Source organism: Penicillium verrucosum (assembly GCF_028828655.1).
Source record: "Penicillium verrucosum strain IBT 35672 chromosome Unknown utg000001l_segment0_segment0, whole genome shotgun sequence".
Classification (NCBI taxonomy): domain Eukaryota; kingdom Fungi; phylum Ascomycota; class Eurotiomycetes; order Eurotiales; family Aspergillaceae; genus Penicillium; species Penicillium verrucosum.
In genome coordinates, this window is record NW_026643210.1 from 5027807 (window position 1) to 5045870 (window position 18064).

Sequence of the window (18064 nt, forward strand, 5' to 3'; positions counted from 1 at the left end):
TCTCCATCTGCCTTGAACTATTTCCAGAAACAGTAACCATCAAATCGTCAACATCATGAAACGGCACCTGCCAATTGTCTTTTTCCTCCCCCAAAGTGCACAGTTTAGCCCATGCGGTCTGACACATCTCTAATATTGAAGAGGGAGCGCTCCTTGTCGCGCGCAATGCGCTCGTCCTTGAGCATACTTGATATGGTCAGCACCCTGCCAATTAGAAGATCTTTATGTGCTCAACATACCGGTTGTCCATACGAGCATCATCACCCTCCACGTGGAGTCGTGCCTCGGGCTCGCGTGCCTCGATGACAAAGTGATTATCGCAGTGAGGGCAGTATTCGTCGCTGAAATCGAACATTAGCTCGCTGCCACTTGGATTTTTGAACCGTTCCTTGCATACGTCTCATCAAACTCAGCTGCGTCTTTGCGGAAACACTTCTTGCACTTCTTGCATGCAAAGATCTACCCCATGGAATGTTAGCCTGCTAGACTTGTGCTAACCGGAGAATAGGGACGTACCATCTCGGCGCTCTTCTCGAGATTGTGTGACTCGGTCTCCTGGTGGCATTCGGCACAATCAAACCATTTTCGGCCTAGATCTCTTCGGTCAATCCCCTGTGATCAAATGCGAGGTCGACTTGAGCGTACAGCAGTGCGAGCGGATGGCCACTTGGGCGTTCAAAATGTGTTTACTGCAAAGCAGGGAGATTGTATTAGCTATCAGAATTTTGGACGAAGGGGATTGATGGGGATCACGAGCATGAACATGCCCCAGAATACAGCAAGGAGCAGACTTACCACATGGCTATGAAATGCGAAAGAAAAGTGACGGCCAAGTGCGAGATGTCGATGCTCAAGTCCGAAGAAATGCAGAGACAAAGTGATCGCCAACTCCCGTGATTCCCTCCACTTTCCTCCCCGCCACTCCATTTCATCGACTTTCACCTTTCACCCCCTTTTACCCCCTGGATATCCCTCGGAATTCCTCGAACTCTTGACGGCCCAGCTCCGTCTTCTCTTACTGGGCTTTTGCGCCGCTTACGTCGTCGCCTCTCTCCATACTCCGAGCCCCACGATATCCCTGTAGCCTTAGTTACGTACCTACGAACACCTACTCTACTGCTTCCGCACCACCACTCGACCCCCAAGAGATATCTCCAAGTCTATGATCCATTTATCCAGCTGGACTCGGCGACGGATCCGTGATAATGGCCATGGCGGGCACAGGGAAACAGCCGGACAACAATGATGATGCTCCTCCCACTGTATGCATACGTAACTGTTTTGTTGCACACAATGAACTAACATGAACCGCAGCCACAGAGACCGGTGTCCTCCTTACTGTCTCACTTTGAGAACCTTTCTCACCGCAGATCTCCCTCTGCTGCTGTAGCTGCCAGCCCGCGCACTTCTACAACCCATTTACTGGCAACTCCGGAGCCTGGCGACGACTTCCGATCCTCCAGCCGTGCTTCGCTCGATTTGCCCCGGCCGCATTCCCCATGGGCCCCAGCTGAGGATAGGCCAAACCCGCTTCAACAGTCGAATGGTGATAACTCCCGGGATCGTGGGTTCTCCGGCAGACGATATGGCCGGCCCATCTCTATGAACTTCCACCGTTCATCACCACAGCTACCGCCAACCTTGACAGTACACTCGCCCCAATCGCCGCCTCACGGACAGGACCGTGATGAAGTTTGGACTTCGTCTGGTGACAGCCGCAAGACTCGGAGTCCAAGCCATCGCCCGCGAGAGTCGATGTCCGTTTCACCGGCACCACCTCGCCCGCGTTCTCCGATACCAAAGTTTGGACCGTCCGTTAATGCAGGGGATGCAAAGCCTCCGGCGTCGCCTGGGTCTCTCCGCGTCAATCTCACTGGGCCGGCGGACCGGAAATTAAAAAGCGCCTCTTTACCACCCCCAGCTAACCGCGCATCAAAGCCCAAAATCCCGGCGAAACCGGCTATGTTTTCTCATCCGGACACCAGCTCGTTAACTCCCAGACCAGGGCGGGTGTCACCCGATCGAAGTGTTTCACCTTTTAGCACCCCTCCTGGTAGCCCGGAGAAGCATATGGTCCAGCCGCAATCTACTGGGAAGAGCAGTGCTAGGCCAGGACCAGCCCGGCCAACGACGGAGCCACCGACTCAGCGTTTATTCGACGAACGATCACCTATTCCGTCTGCGACCGCCAGACATGACGCCAGAGAGATGGGATTCTCAAGGATCCGTCCTGGTCCAGAGCCCTCACGGTCTTCCAAGCCCTTGATGGTGCAGATTCCATCTGCTCCCGTAGATGCTCCTATGTCTGCTGCCACTGCTCCCCCTCTTTCAGCGCAGAGATTCCGAGCCAGCGATATTCCCTACGACCGCCCAGGCCTTCCTCCTCGACCTTCTGGGGCTCCCCGTCGATCTGGAGTCTCCCCAGTACGAGAGTCTTCCAGAAAGGTAAGCGGCTCTGCACAACTGGCACCGATTTCCAGATCTGCACCTTCTTTCCCGCGTGCTAGCGAATCCTCAGCCCCGAAACCAATCCAACGGCAACCCTCTCTACCCCGTGAATCTCACCTGTCTTCTTCTCTCCCTGAGCGGCGCATTGTGCGTACCGACACGGAGGAAGAAGAGCCATCGGAAGAGCCAGCTATCTCACGGACTGACTATCCCGATGCCTCAAAAGCTAACCGTCGACCCCCACGCTTTAAATCTGGACCGAAAGATATTCTGACGAAGTATGATACCCGTCTGCTGGCTGTATGCGGCAAGTATGTGTGCACAACTGGGTATTTGACCCGGGTGTGGGATCTTACAACTGGTGATCAAGTGATGAGTCTTAGTCACGGCGAGACTGTGAAAAGTTTATCTCTTGCTTTCAAGCCAGGGAAATGTCTTGAAGACGAGGGCGAGCGTATATGGCTCGGTACCAGCGCTGGAGATCTTCACGAAGTCGATATCCCAAGTCAATCCATCGTGGCTACTCGGGCTTACCCCTCCCGCCGAGAAGTCATTCAAATCTTGCGACACAAGAAAGAAATGTGGACGTTTGATGACGAAGGCCGGCTACTTGTTTGGTTGCCAGACGAGACCGGCACACCCAACTTGCAATACAGCTATCATAGCCCTTCCGAACGTGTAGCCCGAGGCCACACATTCTCCATGGTAGTTGATGACAAGCTGTGGCTAGCAGCAGGGAAAGACGTCCACGTATATCGCCCTAACGCGCGGGATGATGTCCCATTCAAGGTCTTCAAACGACCTCTCGGCCTTCAGCACTCTGGCGATGTGACTTCTGGATCCTATACTACACGAGATGGAGGTCGGGTATATTTGGGACATGCAGACGGCAAGGTTACTGTGTATTCCTCAACCGATTTTAGTTGCTTGGCGGTGGTAAACGTCAGTGTGTACAAAATCAACTGCCTAGGGTTCGTCGGAGACTATCTTTGGGCTGCGTATAAGACCGGCATGATCTACGTCTACGATGTGTCCACCAACCCCTGGACCGTGAAGAAAGACTGGCGTGCCCACGACAGTCCCGTATCCAGCTTCGTGTTAGACATGAGCAGCGTATGGACCATGAATCGCCTGCAGGTGACCTCTCTCGGCACTGATAATTGCATACGTCTCTGGGACGGAATGCTTGAGGACGATTGGTTGGGTAAGTAAAATATTTGTTTTCATCTGTTGATGGCTTGCACTAATACACTAGTAGATACGCGGATGCAGGCTAGAGATGTGGAGTTCTGCAACTTCCGAGAAATCAAGGCTGTCGTCTTGACTTGGAATGCGGGAGCTTCTACCCCCGGCAGTGTGCGAACTTCGGATTTCATTCGTGATGCGGTCACACCCGAAGACCCGCCCGAGATCGTGATATTTGGGTTCCAGGAGTTGGTTGACCTTGAGAACAAGAAGATCACAGCTAGTAAGTCATATACACTTTTTCTTCTTCTATGTGAATGTCCACTGACGTTGCCACAGAGAGCTTGCTGCTTGGCAGTAAGAAGAAAGAGAACGGTGAGAAGGAACATATGAGTCGTCAGTATCGAGTGTGGATCGATCATCTTACTCGTACTCTTCACGAATGCATGCCTCTCGAAGAATCCTACGTTCTTTTACACTCTGCGAATATGGTGGGGCTGTTTACTTGCGTTTTTGTCAAACACAAGGAACGCCATAATATCAGAAACATTAGTGCTTCGGAGATCAAGCGTGGGATGGGCGGTTTACATGGAAACAAGGTTTGTGATGTTCCCGGGACTTGATAACTATGGCTTTTATCTAATTCTACTAGGGCGCCCTTGTTTTGCGTTTCGTCCTGGATGACAGCTCGATGTGCTTTGTGAACTGCCATTTGGCCGCCGGCCAAACCCAGACCGCAAACCGAAACAACGATATCGCTGCGATCTTGGAAGCCGAGTCCTTACCGGCGGAAAATAGCATGACCCTACGGACAGATCAGTTTACCAGTGGTGGTGATGGCTCCATGATCATGGACCATGAAGTGTGCATTCTCAACGGAGATCTGAACTACCGAATCGACTCAATTCCTCGCAATGTGATCATCGACGCAGTTCGCCAAAACAACCTACCCAAACTCCTGGATCGAGACCAGCTACTTGCTTCCCGGCGGAAGAACCCGGGTTTCCGTCTGCGCGCCTTCACCGAGTCTCCCATCACCTTCGCCCCGACCTACAAATACGACGTTGGCACGGACGAGTACGACTCCAGTGACAAGAAACGCTCCCCGGCCTGGTGCGACCGCATTCTTTACCGTGGTCTGGGTCGCGTCAAGCAGCTCGATTACCGACGACACGAGGTCCGCGCCTCTGACCACCGGCCGGTCAGTGCGGCGTTCAAAATCCGCGCTAAGACGGTCCTAAGTCAGGAACGGAACGCGACGTGGGATGCGTGCAACAAGGAGTTCCAGGATGAGAAGCGTCGGTTGGCTTCTGAAACTAGCATCGAGTATCTCATCACTGTCCTCGGAACAGATCCCCGTCAGGCCCGTTCCTTGATATTGGGAAAGCAATAGCCGCTTGCATGATCGTCCCTCTCTTTCTCCTTTCCAAGTGAAGCGTACTTCTCTTTAATATGCATTTGGGTGGAAGCATGGCGGTGTATATTGTACGACTAATGATTTTACGATAGATATGTATCATGATGGTTAGAAATAAAAAGGTTTCTTTTTCATAGTATACGAAAGCAGTAGAAAAGAAAAGCATACCGCGCGAAAGAGACTTTTCGATGTATATATAACCTTTGATACTGTAGTATATCTTTCTCTCCTTTACCTTTTTGGGCGGTCCTTTCCTAAGGACGTGACCTCTTAAGGGGCCGAGCCATGAACATTCTTTCAGCACCTTGATTGTTGGCCAATGCCTTGGATTTATTTCTCGGTCGTAATCTGCAATTAAGCTCTCGCCTCAACTCTTGGAATATCTATACCACTCGATAGTGAATCCAAGTTGCTCTGGCTCCCCCAAAGAAAGCATATGAAGAAGTTCACGCTTCTCCAAGCTCTGACAGAACTCTTTTTTCGAAGAGAATGTTTCGGCATTGGTCTCCCTCTTGTTGTTTCTTCCAGGGAGGAGCGCTCTGTGTATACGGCCAATTCCGCAATCGTGGTATAATTGTTGTGCCAACATTTGTAGATAATGTGGTCAATTAACGGATTACCATCTAACTTCGGGAATTCCATGTTCTGCAGTAAGTCCACAACCTTGCGTCCATTTTCCTTAAGATTCTCGGTGAGACATCGATCTCCATAATCCTCAAAGCCATAGTTCATGAGATAGAATAATGAACCGAGGGCGAATTGTTCGGTCCGAGGACCTAGGAAGCCGGAACTTCCACGTCGACCTTGGTCCTGCTCGTCGCTGTTGAGTACTCTTCCATAAGGCGCCATACAGGCTTCAAAATCTGTCCCGATTTCCGCCGTACAATCGAAATCTGACACTTTCAATCGATACAGTATACAAGGATCGGACTTATTGTCTGTTTTTATTTGACTTCTTTTCCTTTCCCCCGGAATCCCATCTCCGTCTCCGCCCCCCGCCCCCGTCCACCCCAATTAGGAAGATTGGAAGGCGGCACTGAAACCCGGGGAAACCATCTCAAGGGTGATTATCCACAGGCAATGCAGTGCATATTAACAATCCCTTCGATTGATGCATGTAAGTGAGCCTACTGTCTATATTGTTAATTTAATCAGGGGTGACATTAACTTTTCCCCGCACGAGACAGAAGCTATAAAGGGCTGCAGGTTTAGAATATTTCGTTGATATCGACAAAGAAACGAAGTATAACTCGAAGAAATGCTAGGACCATTGACTCTTGCTGTTGCATTGCCTTTCCTGCCAGCAGCAAATGCTCTGGTTAGGAAAAATGATGTTGTATGTTCTCTTCTCTTTTTTCTTTTTTTAATATAGTCACTGACTCGAAATAGGGTAGATTGCCTGCTCTAGGATGGAATTCCTGGAATGCTTTCGGATGTGATATCAATTCTACCAAGGTCATCATCGCAGCTAATGAGGTCGTCAATCTTGGATTGAAGGATCTGGGTTATGAATATATAAATAGTATGTACCGAACTATCATACGAAAATGGTGTGAATGTGGACTAACTCCTTCCAAGTTGATGACTGTTGGAGCGTCAAGAACACCCGCGACAAGAAGACAAATCGCCTCGTTCCAGATCCATCCAAGTTTCCCGATGGTATTTCTGGTGTTGCAGAGAAAGTTCATGATTTGGGACTCAAAGTCGGGATCTACAGCAGTTAGTATACACCCCATACTCTCTCCGATGTGCTGATAGAACCTCATATCTGACATGTGCTAGGTGCGAGCGAGGTTACCTGTGCTGGATATCCCGCCAGTCTGGGATACGAGACAATCGACGCGCAGTCTTTTGCTGAGTGGGGGATCGACTGTATGTTATTCCTATTACTATTCCGGTTAATCTGTCTCTACGATACTGGATACTGAAACCCTCAGACCTCAAATATGACAATTGCGATGTCTCCAGTAACTGGACGGATACATATGCATACTGTGTCCCTGATAGTGACGGCGATCACCCTAATGGCACCTGTCCTGATATCACCAACCCCGCCCCAGAAGGATATGACTGGAAAACGTCCAAGACATATCAGCGGTATATTACAATGCGCGATGCCTTGCTCAAGATTGACCGCACGATCCTCTATTCACTTTGTGAATGGGGACAGGCTGACGTCAAGACCTGGGGCAATGAAACTGGGAACTCGTGGCGCATGTCTGGCGATATCACGGGTAAGTGGTTCAACTGATACTGGAGTGGGAGGATTAATGGCTGACTCTGTATTCAGCGGATTGGGCTCGTATTGCGCAAATTGCCAATGAGAACAGCTTCTTGATGGACTACGCCAATTTCTGGAGTTACCCCGACCCGGACATGCTGGAGATTGGCAATGGAGATCTTACCATCGAAGAAAGCAGGGCACACTTTGCACTTTGGGCTGTCATGAAGTCCCCTCTCATCATTGGCACGGCTGTATGTGATATTTTTTCAAAGCCCAATCCTTATGGCAAGATATACTAACAACTATAAAAGCTCGATTCCATCAACGACGACCACTTGGCCATTCTGAAGAACAAGCATCTTCTTGACTTTAACCAAGACCCTGTTATTGGCAGACCTGCCCATCCTTATAAGTGGGGATATAACCCCGACAGGACCTTTGACAAGGTCCACCCAGCAGAGTATTGGTCTGGTGCATCCTCTACATTAGAGGGTACTTTGGTTCTGATGCTGAACTCTGAGGATGCTACTTCTACTCGCACTGCAAGATGGAGCGAGATCCCAGAGCTTAAGAGCCATAATAAATACAAGGTTATTGATGCTTGGACTGGCAAGGATTTGGGCTGTGTGAAGAATGAGCACAAGGCTACCTTGAAGAGTCATGACGCGGCTGTGTTGGTGGTGAAGGGACGATGCTAGACAGAGATCGCCAAAGAAAAGTATCTCTGTTCTGAGTGTTTATTATTGCAGTGATAGAAAAATCTGAAATACATTACCATGGCTCATGTCTCTAAGTATTTTTACACCCAGAAATAGATCATGGTTGATCATGGATGTTCAGGACCCAAAGAGCCTAAGGGGACATTGGCGACAACAAAGGCATAGAAATACAATGGCCATGTTTAGATATCTATAACAAGAATAGGAATAGTATCCAGTCAATTAGAACTCGGTATTTGATCCAAGTTCAAGGGTCGTGTGTCGCAGGATAGTCGAGGAACAAAGAACGTTGGCGTTTAATATTCACCCGAGTATTTATAGACTCTTTATTGGCTTTGATGAACTTATTGGCATTGTTCAGATTCCAAAGAATCAATACCTTTGTGTGTGAAAAAGAGAGTGGTTTCTCGAGTATTTAAGATCCTCGTTATTCCGGCACAATCCTCATTCTTCATCACACTTCACATCTACAATCACATTCTCAGTATTTACTACCAAACACATTCAAACCAACTGACATAGTTTATTCAGAGGATATCTTACCGTAACCATGTCTCCCCATCACCATTGCAACACTCATGCCGGTCTGCCCCGCGTTTGGCTGGGTTGGGGTGAGCTGGGCAACCGCAAGGCTCAACTCCAAGAGGAGCAGCAAGAGTAAGTGACAAATAACATCCCTCCCAATAAAAAGGATATAGATACTAACATTTCCATAGCTACTTCGAGACCCACCAACCCGATTTCAAGCTGCGACACCCAAACACCGGCCGACGCAGTTGGAGTGTCCACTTGGATGTCATTCGCAAGTCGACCCGTTGGATTGACTGGCGAATTCACAAGACTGGAGATAAACAGAAGCTGTTTCTTCCTGATTTGGTACGTGTTGAGCAGATTGACAGCCTTCTCAATTTCTTTTATACTGGTGACTATTCGGTTGAAGAAGCCGACTTGGGAAACTACTCGATTAGGCCCTGCCCTGGTGGATGTGTGACTTGTCCTCAGATCTGTCAGCTCTTGCGCATTCACCTGGCCATGTTCCAAACTGCCCTTCTTCTGAGAATTACTGACCTCCAGGCTCTTGCCTTCCGCAGATTCCGTGATCTCATGGATACTGCTCCGGCTTTCGTTTTGAAGTATGCTGTTCAAGCAGTGTATAGTAGAGAGCCTATTCCTGACGGGAGCAACAACTTCCAGATTACTGGCTTGAAATCTGTGAAAGACTATCGCGCTGAGCTGGTGCTTCCTGCAGTTCTTAGGTATTGCGGATATTACCGACTGAATCCCCAGCAGATCACAAGAAATGGAAAGAAGGTGAGAGTTTTTGGCGAGTCGGAGTTTGCTGAGCTACGCCGAAAAAGCCCTAAGTTTGGTGGGGACCTGGCTCTGGGACTGTGGTTGGACACGATTGATATCAAAGTTCCGACGATTCAGTTCCCGGGTAACTCAGAGCCCATGAGGTCCCTTCATCCCTATATGCAGACTTCCCTCCCTCCACAGGTGGTAGACCCCAGACGCTCAAACTATCAGTATGTTACTTACTTGCAGCCATTGCCCTTCAAGGATTTTAATGACCAGCGACCTTCTAACACGCCTACATGGACCCCGTCCCCTTACAGCACCTTCACTGGGTCTTCTGTTACTCCACGAACCTCATTGCAACGCAGCCAGACACGTTCCGCGTTTAACCAGAGCAGTCAGGCTTCAGTGCAGCAGACCCAGGTTCTCCCCCAGTTGACTCTAGAACAGGAAGAGGAGTTTAACTTCCTTGATGAGGCTCTACTTGATAACACTATAGATTTGATCACTGCACAACTACCAGAGGAATGTTCCACAGGCCCAGCCGATTTGAATAATATTGACTGGACAAACACAATGGACTGGAGCGGAGCGGATGTACCTGATATTGACTTTAGCGCGCTTTTGAATGGTGATGCTATGGGCGAGCCAGACGTGAATCTACCTGATACTGACTTCAACGCGCTTTTGAATGGTGATGCTACGGGTGAGCCAGATGTGAATGCATTGGACTTGACACAGGTAATAAACTGGACGGGAGAGGACATGGCCAATGTGGACTTCACCCAGCTTTTAAATGATGACACTATGAACTTGGAGTCTTTCGATCCATCCTGCCTGGACCTGCCCATGGATATGGACATGGATCTGACAGTCCCCAACTCTTTTGATATGGCGGGCCTACCCGATATTGACTTCTCTGGACTGACATCACAGGATTCTGTGGACAGTGAATTCTTGACTCAACCTCAGTATATGGACTCGATCGTTCCCGGAATGGATTACTATGACACTATTCCTCAGGATATTGGTTTTCTTCCAGAAACATTGAACTCAGAGATGGTTGTAGACTCTACTGCTTCCAGCCTGGGAGCACCCGTTTCTACTACAGACAAAACTCGTGCATCGTCTTCGTCTACCCCAACCCGGTACAATTTGAGGACTCGCCCGAGCATGGCTGATGTGAATGTGGAACTCTAGAGTTGACCTTGGAAATGATGAGCTCAGGTGCGTCATCTGCTAACATTGCTTTTGAGCAGTATTCGTTCTTTCTACTCCTTTTTCTTTTGTCTGTATTTCTATGCATATAGAATTGTCTTTTGAGGTGTTATTATATAAAAGAGAGATATAAATCAAGAATAATCATATCATAATAATCATAGCATCATCGATTTTCATACTACTACTATATAGAAGAGGTAAAAATATATACCAGGCCCAGGAATCCAAACCGGATGAAAAGGGCATGACCTGTATATTCATATGTAGTTAGGTGTATCTCTACAACATGTTACAGCAAATGTTCCTTACACGTGATCGTGATTATCGACAGACGTTCAATTCGGTTGCCCCTTCCTTCCTCTCAACCAGCCAGCCCTTGGAGACTCATTCGGCGAAATGCTTCGTTTCGTCATCTCCTACTGGTCATTCATATACTCTTCTGTACATTGGATCACTTTCTATTCGATCGCATTCTTTCGTCAATCGGTTTTTAAGATTACAAGAGACCGAGTTTCAGACGCCCAAAAAAGTCCCGTAGGAAATACTCAAGATTTCAATGGTCCATCGGGCTATGCGGATACGTCACTTACGATCCAATATCAAATGGGTCTCGACATCATAGGTGTCGGAGCTGCAGGTCAAGTGTACGGCTGGCAACCTGATGACGAAAGGCGCTTTTCAAGTTGATCGGTCAATAGTATGTCTATCTTGAATATCCTTTTAATACTACCATTCTTGAATTGACTTTCTGACGCTAATATCCACACGAAGCGGTCTAGCGCACTATGCTTGGCTCTAGTTGGCTTTTGTCCGTTTTGAAAGCCTCAAGGTAACGACTACGTATATAGTTTCAAATTGCCGCAAGTTTCTGCGAATTTGATGATCGTAAGCCCTATGGATCCAGCTCTATCGGCCATCTGGGGGATGGTACTGTAAGGGTCTGACTCTATCATATCAAGATTAAGATGGAGCTTCGCAAGGGGGAGACTTGGAGTCATGTTAGGAGAACTCCGAACTCTTCTCGTGTGGAATTATTATCCGGTAAAGCAATATAATCTTGCATACATACATACGTATACTGTATATATATGCTCTGCCCTAAAAGCGGGTCTACGGGTGTATATCCCGTGCAGGTGAAGTGATGCTGACTAAGGGGTGGTTTGATACCCTAAACCGGAAAGGCAGCCATTTTCGGTGATATATCGTCAATTAGCCCTAGAGGTCATCGATAAGGTATGAGTTGATACAATTGACTAGTTTTAAATACAGACATATATATATATCTACTACCTTGAGATAAACTAATCAGTATGTGTGATCAACTCAGTACTACAGTATGCATAATAGTTATGTAGTACTGAATCTGATGTATACGTCGATGTACTATCAACGACCCACGGCATGCCGTTTGCGGTCTTGGTACCCCTCAGCCCTGAGTTTGTGCCTCTTTAAATAGCTGTGGATACAAGATTAAAGCATTGTTATTCGTGTATATCCCTGATAATTCGTACTTTTGTGTAAAAGATGCCATCTGCTACTTCCCCCAAGTTCGACACATGTAACCATGGAACATCCAACTACGTCAGTATGCCTGCCCTGTGTTATATTCTTCTTTCTGTCCTGAACTTTGTCTATTGTCCATTGTCTATTCTGTCCATTATCCCCTGTACCTCTTCTGTCCCTTTCATATAAATATAAATACAATGCAATGAGGTGGTTCTCTTCTCCGCTTCGGGATTGCGTGTCCCCCCCGCGATGTCAGTGTTTCACGATCGCGCGTCTTTATCTACCTCGGTCTAGCTGTGACTTTACTGCTTCTGTCATATCAATTCATTCTTGACCGAGGTCCGGATATAGGTACAAGCTGGACGGCCATTCAGGGTATCATTGTGGCCGGCGATGATGACCGCTTCATTCCCGATCCTGTACAACCAGCGGAGAAGGAGTTGGTTCTCGCCGCTATGCAGGCCAGCAATATGTCCTGGGTCGAGGAGAATCTGTCGGACTGGCAGGTGAATATCTATCGTGCTGATGCGAAACATGAAGACGTTGGCTTGACTGTCCCGGTAAATAAGGGCAATGAGGCTATGGTATATCTGACGTATGTTCTTGATATTCCGACTTCTTCAATCCCCCAAGCTTGGTGTCATATTAATTCCTCATTTTTTTTTCACCCATAGCTATATTATCGATCGTTATTGGTCCCTCCCTGAAGTATCGGTCTTCCTGCACGGCGGCCGCTACCAATGGCATGTCGATAACCCGCTCTACGACTCGGTTATCTCCGTCTCCCATCTCAACCTCGACTTCGTCCAGGAGGCTGGTTATGTGAATCTGCGCTGTGCTTGGAGCGTCGGCTGTCCCAGGGAACTCGAACCCGCTCGCTATCTCCGCGAGAGACCAGACGATCAAGGACACCCCACCGCGGTCGAGTATCCTGATCGGTTTATGGAGTTGTTTCCGCGCGCGGAGGTCCCGGAGGTTGTTGGGACGCCGTGTTGTAGCCAGTTTGCTTTGTCCAAAACGAAGATTCACGAGCAGAGTCTTGAACATTATGTTCGTTTGCAGCGGTGGTTGATGGACACGGATTTGGAGGCCGGCATCAGTGGGCGTATTTTGGAGTATTCATGGCATAGTAGGTCTCTCTTTTGCGTTGAGATCTTTTGATACTCTTTTTGTTAACCTCCGCCGTTTACAGTGATCTTCGGAAAACCGGCTCAGTATTGCCTCGACCAACGCGAATGTTATTGCCGGACATACGGTTATTGTAATATGACGGATAGCGACATCCAGAAACAGTGGGTATGGCGCGGTTTACAGCTGCCAGAAGGATGGCCAGAACAGAGCGAATCCGCGAACTAGCCACGCATGTATATCGCCCAATTATGCTTGAATGAAACTGAACATTTCCATTAGAGACCTGACCTATGTACTCAAATCATCATCATTTCATGAAGCGCGGTCCTCGTCCCGCTAGACGCACTTTTCTCCTCGAGTCAAATGCCCCCCAAGATACTGACCATTCCACACAGTAGAACTCATCCATATATAAGAACTTCATCGCCATATGTCCTGTTTGCTTGGCCGCATTTGGTGTCCCTGACTACTCATTGGTCGCTCTTCATCAGCCGGAACAGCCAGGAACCCACCAAACCCGTTCCCGACAAGCACGCTCTTGCGAGCATCGCCGCCCCAAGACCGGTTTAGCTGCGCCTCGTGGAAGCTCACGGGGCGCGTGCTTGAGTCGCGGCGTCCGGGCGCCGGGCTGGGGTCGTATGGTGTAAAGTTCCATTCAAACTCGTCCAGACCCTTGCTGTACACATTCAAGGGCTGCGAAAGACCGCCCCGCATCTGCGGGCCGTTTTCACCGCCGCCGAAGAGTCGTGGTGGGGGCATGAGCAACAATGTATCTGGGAATGAGGAATCACGAACATATAAGTCTCGCAGGGCTGGTAAGGCTCGGGACACCAACGACGAAATAAGATAGGTATAGTATGAGGACACCACTGGTGGCATTCCATGGTTATCGGTTTCAGATGTGAGTTCATAATGCAGGAGATTCAGCGACCTCGATGCCATGGGAGGAATCTGCTCCATGGGGAACGAGCGAGAGACCTCCTGGATGACAGAAAGAGTCTGGAGTCGCGGAGCGGCAGAAAGAATATAATGTAGTTGCGACGGAGCAACGCCGGTAGAAGCTAATATCAAAGATCCCAACGTCGCTCGGTTCGCTGGCAAGGAAAGGAACGCGGCAAGCCCGCTTGCCGTGACATTAGGGGTATTGCGAAGTGTAAGAGACTGAACTGACGGGAATGGCGGAAGAGGCACGTTCACTGCAAATGCGGAGTCATCAAGCCAATCGAGATCTTCGAGCGTGAGCTCACGAAGATTGGGGAATGAACCCAGCCCGGCGCGTAGTGTACTAGCCTCCATGTGAACTCCAGATAGCTCCAGCACCTCCAAATTCATCCATAGCTGAGATCCAGGCAGACGTGCAAAACTGCCCTCGGCACCTTGACGATAGGCCATCCGACGCAACTCGGGACATCGCGCCATCAACTCCTGTTTCAAGGATAGACATGATGCCTCGTCGCTGTACAAACCCACCGGCAGATCAACAAAGCGGAGATTAGGAAGGACCGAGATAGTCCGGGCCACGTTGGCTTTGTTGGCCTCGCGGGTCATGTATGGCATTCGGAGCGACAAGACCATATTCCCTAGCCCCTGGGACTCTCGCACTGTTCGCATGAACATTTCCAGACGGACTTGTGGAGCATCGATAGGATCGCCATTGCGGTCAAAGAACGAGCGGCGTTTTCGCTTGGCGGCTAATGCGATTTCAAGTTCACAGTAATGGACGGGGTCGATTCGGACGTTGGTATAACTAATGGCAAGACTATTAGTTTTGCACTTGTCAAAAGGCCTAGGGATCTCCTACAGAAGCGCCCGCGCATCCAAAAACCATCTCTTGCTCACGAGGGTGCAGTGTGCCAGATCGCGCATGTCGCATAACATACAGCCATCGCTGGCTGATTCCTCAGAGGTACCATATGTGTTGTCGACGGTGTGTGGACAAACAAAGGAGAAAATGCGTGTCAATACTGGCCGAGGTAAGTGTCTGGTGTAATCTCGGGCGGGCACGTTAACGCGGGGCGCTGGCGGGTCGGTCGTTTCCCGGTCATTTCGCCGTGAGCTTCGTCGTGAGCTTCGTCGTAGCTTGTCAAAAAGGCCCATTCTGGCTGGGAGGTGGGAAGAATGTGAATATTAAAAGAGGGGAGATGACAGGGACAAAGCACGTTACTGCAGGGTCCGTCAACCATATTCCCCCCCCTTTCAGTTCCCCACGAACATGAAACATGAAACATGACCGTTTCAGTCTAAGGGGTTTCATCACTTCTGTTAGATCGTGAAGATCCCCATATAAAAGACTTCGAAGACAAGTTCGAACGGATTAACTTCTTATAGGCCCAATATTAACCTCCAAAGGAGGTCTGAAGGAGATTTCACATAACATTACTGAGTCAACAGCGTCATTTTTAGGAAATTCCTGAAATTCAATGGAACAAAAGATGGGACATTCAATTGAATGATTCATTTTAATATTCGATACTGGATATTGGATACTGGTCCTATATATCATTGGCCATTGACTGACATCATCATGGTTATCATCCCATATATTCGAACCTCAACTCCAACTATCTCACTTGTTCAATTCACTCAATTCACTCAATTCACCCAATTCACTTACCAAAACTACACATATCATGGCGGAAATAAATCGCAACTTCATCGATCCTCTTCCCTGGCCGGCCCATACAAACACACTCCCAGAATCCACCCCCGAAGGACACTGGAAGCACCTTCCACCATATGAAGTACAATCCGAGGAACAGTTTGGTCCAGTCAAGTGGCGTGCAAAGTGTTTCTGTGGAAATATCACCTATCTCTTAAAGCGAGAGAAACCACTCAATGCCAAATACTGCCATTGTCGGGTGTGCCAAGTTACCCACGGAGCTCCTCTTCAATGGGCGGCTATTTTCCACAAGGACGATATATCATTCACCAGTGGTACAAGTGGTTTGGCATTCTATTCTTCTACACATGAAAGTAAGGACCATGTGTTGCCTACCAAGGTGTCCTGTGGCAATTGCCGGACACCTATCATGGATGAAGGCCGGAATATGTGTTTGATCTTCCCTGAATTGATTGAGCTCGAGGGATCTAGTCAGCAGCGAAGAGAGAAGAGGGAGATCTTTAAGCCGACGTATGTGCATGTCCTATACCATGCCATGAGTGCAAACTAATGATCCCGCTAGATGTCATATCTTCTATAAGTCACGCGTGCTAGAGTTTGCTGATGGTCTCCCCAAGTGGAGTGGAATGGAGAATTCCAGTGAACAAGTGGATGACCACGGTCACCGGATTGGAATTGAGAAATGATTGCGAGATACTCCAATGAGCAAGAGGTATGTTGCATGGCTACAGAATCAAAGGGGAGTAGCCAAATGGACCCGAGAGAATAGATGATTGTATAAATAGGTAACAATTAAACATAGGTACAGAAGTTGAACATATGTACAATGTTCCATCCAACCTGGTAGTCAACCACTATGAGGCCTCGCACACACCAGACTGCACCGACACCGGGTCACTGCTTGCGCTACCCCAATCAGCAGCCCCAATAACCTTACCCGCCTCTGTACTATCATCGGCTCGGATCTAAAATGGTATGAGTATTTCCTCCGCTTGCAAATGAAGAAACTTACATAGTATTGTGGCTCGACAAAGTACCACCAGTCATCGCTCCGGAATGCATTATCCAGTGACTGACTTGCCGGGTCATTCCACCCGGTATTACGAGTATCGAAGTGAGCATGCTTCGACCATGACACATACACCTTGGGATGGTCATTGTTCTTTACACCGTTTGGTGTTTTGGCAATTCCCGCGTTGACCTCGTCCGTCGTTAGGGTGTTTTGGATATCGCCCCAAGCCAGGTTGTGGTACCCGCTATGTGCAGAGAGCAGGGCGCGCGATGGCGCCCACATGTTGCTGTCATCTCGGGAGTGGATGATTATTACTCGCTCCCAGTCGCTGGAACAGATGTCAGAGGTGGGCTGAACGAGCGTCATTTCACCATGTCGAAGAATGGGCTACCTACTAGTCATGTCCAGTGTCGATGCCAATGAACTCTGCGCCATCTTTCTCGTAAAAGAGATTATAGACAACGCGCACCTCGGTATCGCTGCATCTCTGGTATGTATAATAAACGGGAAATGCAGGCCCCGCATTCCCGACGCCAACGCCAGGGTTGCGGCAATTACACCCGACGTCGGGGTAATCACACTGCGGCGCGCCCGGTGTCTTGTGGGCGTCATCATAGACATCTGCTGTATTTGGTGAGCCGCCATACGTCCAGGTTGGATAGCAGGGTGGTTGATTTAGGGCTTGGCCGAAGAACCACATAGGCGCATATCGGTGTGCTAGATCTACGCCACCTGCATCGAGCAGTGAGCCCATCTCGTCGTCTGTTATTTGAGAGAGAGCTGTCACATGGCTGGCCACCAGGACTGCCAGGCTAGCTCCTAGTTTCAAGTGCATGGTTGGACTTGCGTGGATGTTATGGGATTGCGACAGTGTTTCGATATTTGGAGTGGAATCTCACTCATTAAATATAAACTTGGGGACACTATAGCCGGGAATGTCACCAAACTACCTATTTCCAAATGGGGTTATGAGCTGCTAAGGGTCACATCGCGGCATGCAGGCCTGCATTAGCCCCGGAGTACCCCGAGATATCCCGCACGTGTTGTGCTGTAGATTGTATCAGTCGCTAAGTTGCACAAGAGCCATGTGGGTTGTTTTATCCCAGGACTTGGATGATGTGACACAACTTAGGAACACAATTAAAAGTAATTTACTTAGATGTACAGAGTATACAGTTTGGTCAATTTATGCAGCAGGTACATATTTCTTGGCATTATGAACCCCCCGTTCATCACAACTCTTGACTTTGGTTGCTCTCCAGGTTATATGATACAGGAAATCTGT

At 48.7% G+C, this 18064-nt stretch overlaps 9 protein-coding genes across 9 annotated transcripts; 5 read left to right on the forward strand and 4 right to left on the reverse strand.

Moving 5' to 3' along the window:
- Positions 1-66: 66 nt before the first annotated feature.
- On the reverse strand, positions 67-912 carry N7516_001853 (CHY zinc finger protein). Its single transcript, XM_057214573.1, has 6 exons — positions 796-912; positions 646-689; positions 517-590; positions 398-459; positions 240-341; positions 67-186 (listed from the first exon to the last, which is right to left on the reverse strand). Exons 1-6 carry the CDS (start codon positions 798-800, stop codon positions 105-107), a joined length of 369 nt encoding a protein of 122 aa, XP_057076456.1. The 5' UTR covers positions 801-912; the 3' UTR covers positions 67-104.
- A 293-nt stretch (positions 913-1205) lies between these two features.
- Positions 1206-5026, forward strand: N7516_001854 (putative inositol polyphosphate phosphatase; the record flags this gene model as incomplete). The annotated part of the gene is made up of 5 exons (XM_057214574.1): positions 1206-1262; positions 1315-3652; positions 3707-3916; positions 3973-4232; positions 4286-5026. The coding sequence occupies 5 exons, from the start codon at positions 1206-1208 to the stop codon at positions 5024-5026; spliced, it is 3606 nt and encodes a 1201-aa protein (XP_057076457.1).
- A 391-nt stretch (positions 5027-5417) lies between these two features.
- On the reverse strand, positions 5418-5899 carry N7516_001855 (uncharacterized protein; the record flags this gene model as incomplete). Its single annotated transcript, XM_057214575.1, has 2 exons — positions 5418-5589; positions 5679-5899. 2 exons carry the CDS (start codon positions 5897-5899, stop codon positions 5418-5420), a joined length of 393 nt encoding a protein of 130 aa, XP_057076458.1.
- Positions 5900-6308: 409 nt separating this feature from the next.
- On the forward strand, positions 6309-7972 carry N7516_001856 (glycoside hydrolase family 27 protein; the record flags this gene model as incomplete). The annotated part of the gene is made up of 7 exons (XM_057214576.1): positions 6309-6386; positions 6440-6572; positions 6629-6769; positions 6833-6922; positions 6988-7284; positions 7341-7525; positions 7586-7972. 7 exons carry the CDS (start codon positions 6309-6311, stop codon positions 7970-7972), a joined length of 1311 nt encoding a protein of 436 aa, XP_057076459.1.
- A 571-nt stretch (positions 7973-8543) lies between these two features.
- On the forward strand, positions 8544-10489 carry N7516_001857 (uncharacterized protein; the record flags this gene model as incomplete). Its single annotated transcript, XM_057214577.1, has 2 exons — positions 8544-8650; positions 8710-10489. The coding sequence occupies 2 exons, from the start codon at positions 8544-8546 to the stop codon at positions 10487-10489; spliced, it is 1887 nt and encodes a 628-aa protein (XP_057076460.1).
- Positions 10490-12034: 1545 nt separating this feature from the next.
- On the forward strand, positions 12035-13372 carry N7516_001858 (DUF3431 domain-containing protein; the record flags this gene model as incomplete). Its single annotated transcript, XM_057214578.1, has 4 exons — positions 12035-12095; positions 12224-12611; positions 12691-13145; positions 13209-13372. The coding sequence occupies 4 exons, from the start codon at positions 12035-12037 to the stop codon at positions 13370-13372; spliced, it is 1068 nt and encodes a 355-aa protein (XP_057076461.1).
- Positions 13373-13567: 195 nt separating this feature from the next.
- Positions 13568-15244, reverse strand: N7516_001859 (F-box domain protein; the record flags this gene model as incomplete). The annotated part of the gene is made up of 2 exons (XM_057214579.1): positions 13568-14894; positions 14949-15244. The coding sequence occupies 2 exons, from the start codon at positions 15242-15244 to the stop codon at positions 13568-13570; spliced, it is 1623 nt and encodes a 540-aa protein (XP_057076462.1).
- Positions 15245-15777: 533 nt separating this feature from the next.
- N7516_001860 (GFA family protein) lies at positions 15778-16453 on the forward strand (the record flags this gene model as incomplete). Its single annotated transcript, XM_057214580.1, has 2 exons — positions 15778-16277; positions 16330-16453. 2 exons carry the CDS (start codon positions 15778-15780, stop codon positions 16451-16453), a joined length of 624 nt encoding a protein of 207 aa, XP_057076463.1.
- Positions 16454-16621: 168 nt separating this feature from the next.
- On the reverse strand, positions 16622-17614 carry N7516_001861 (uncharacterized protein; the record flags this gene model as incomplete). Its single annotated transcript, XM_057214581.1, has 3 exons — positions 16622-16732; positions 16780-17107; positions 17175-17614. 3 exons carry the CDS (start codon positions 17612-17614, stop codon positions 16622-16624), a joined length of 879 nt encoding a protein of 292 aa, XP_057076464.1.
- Positions 17615-18064: the final 450 nt, after the last annotated feature.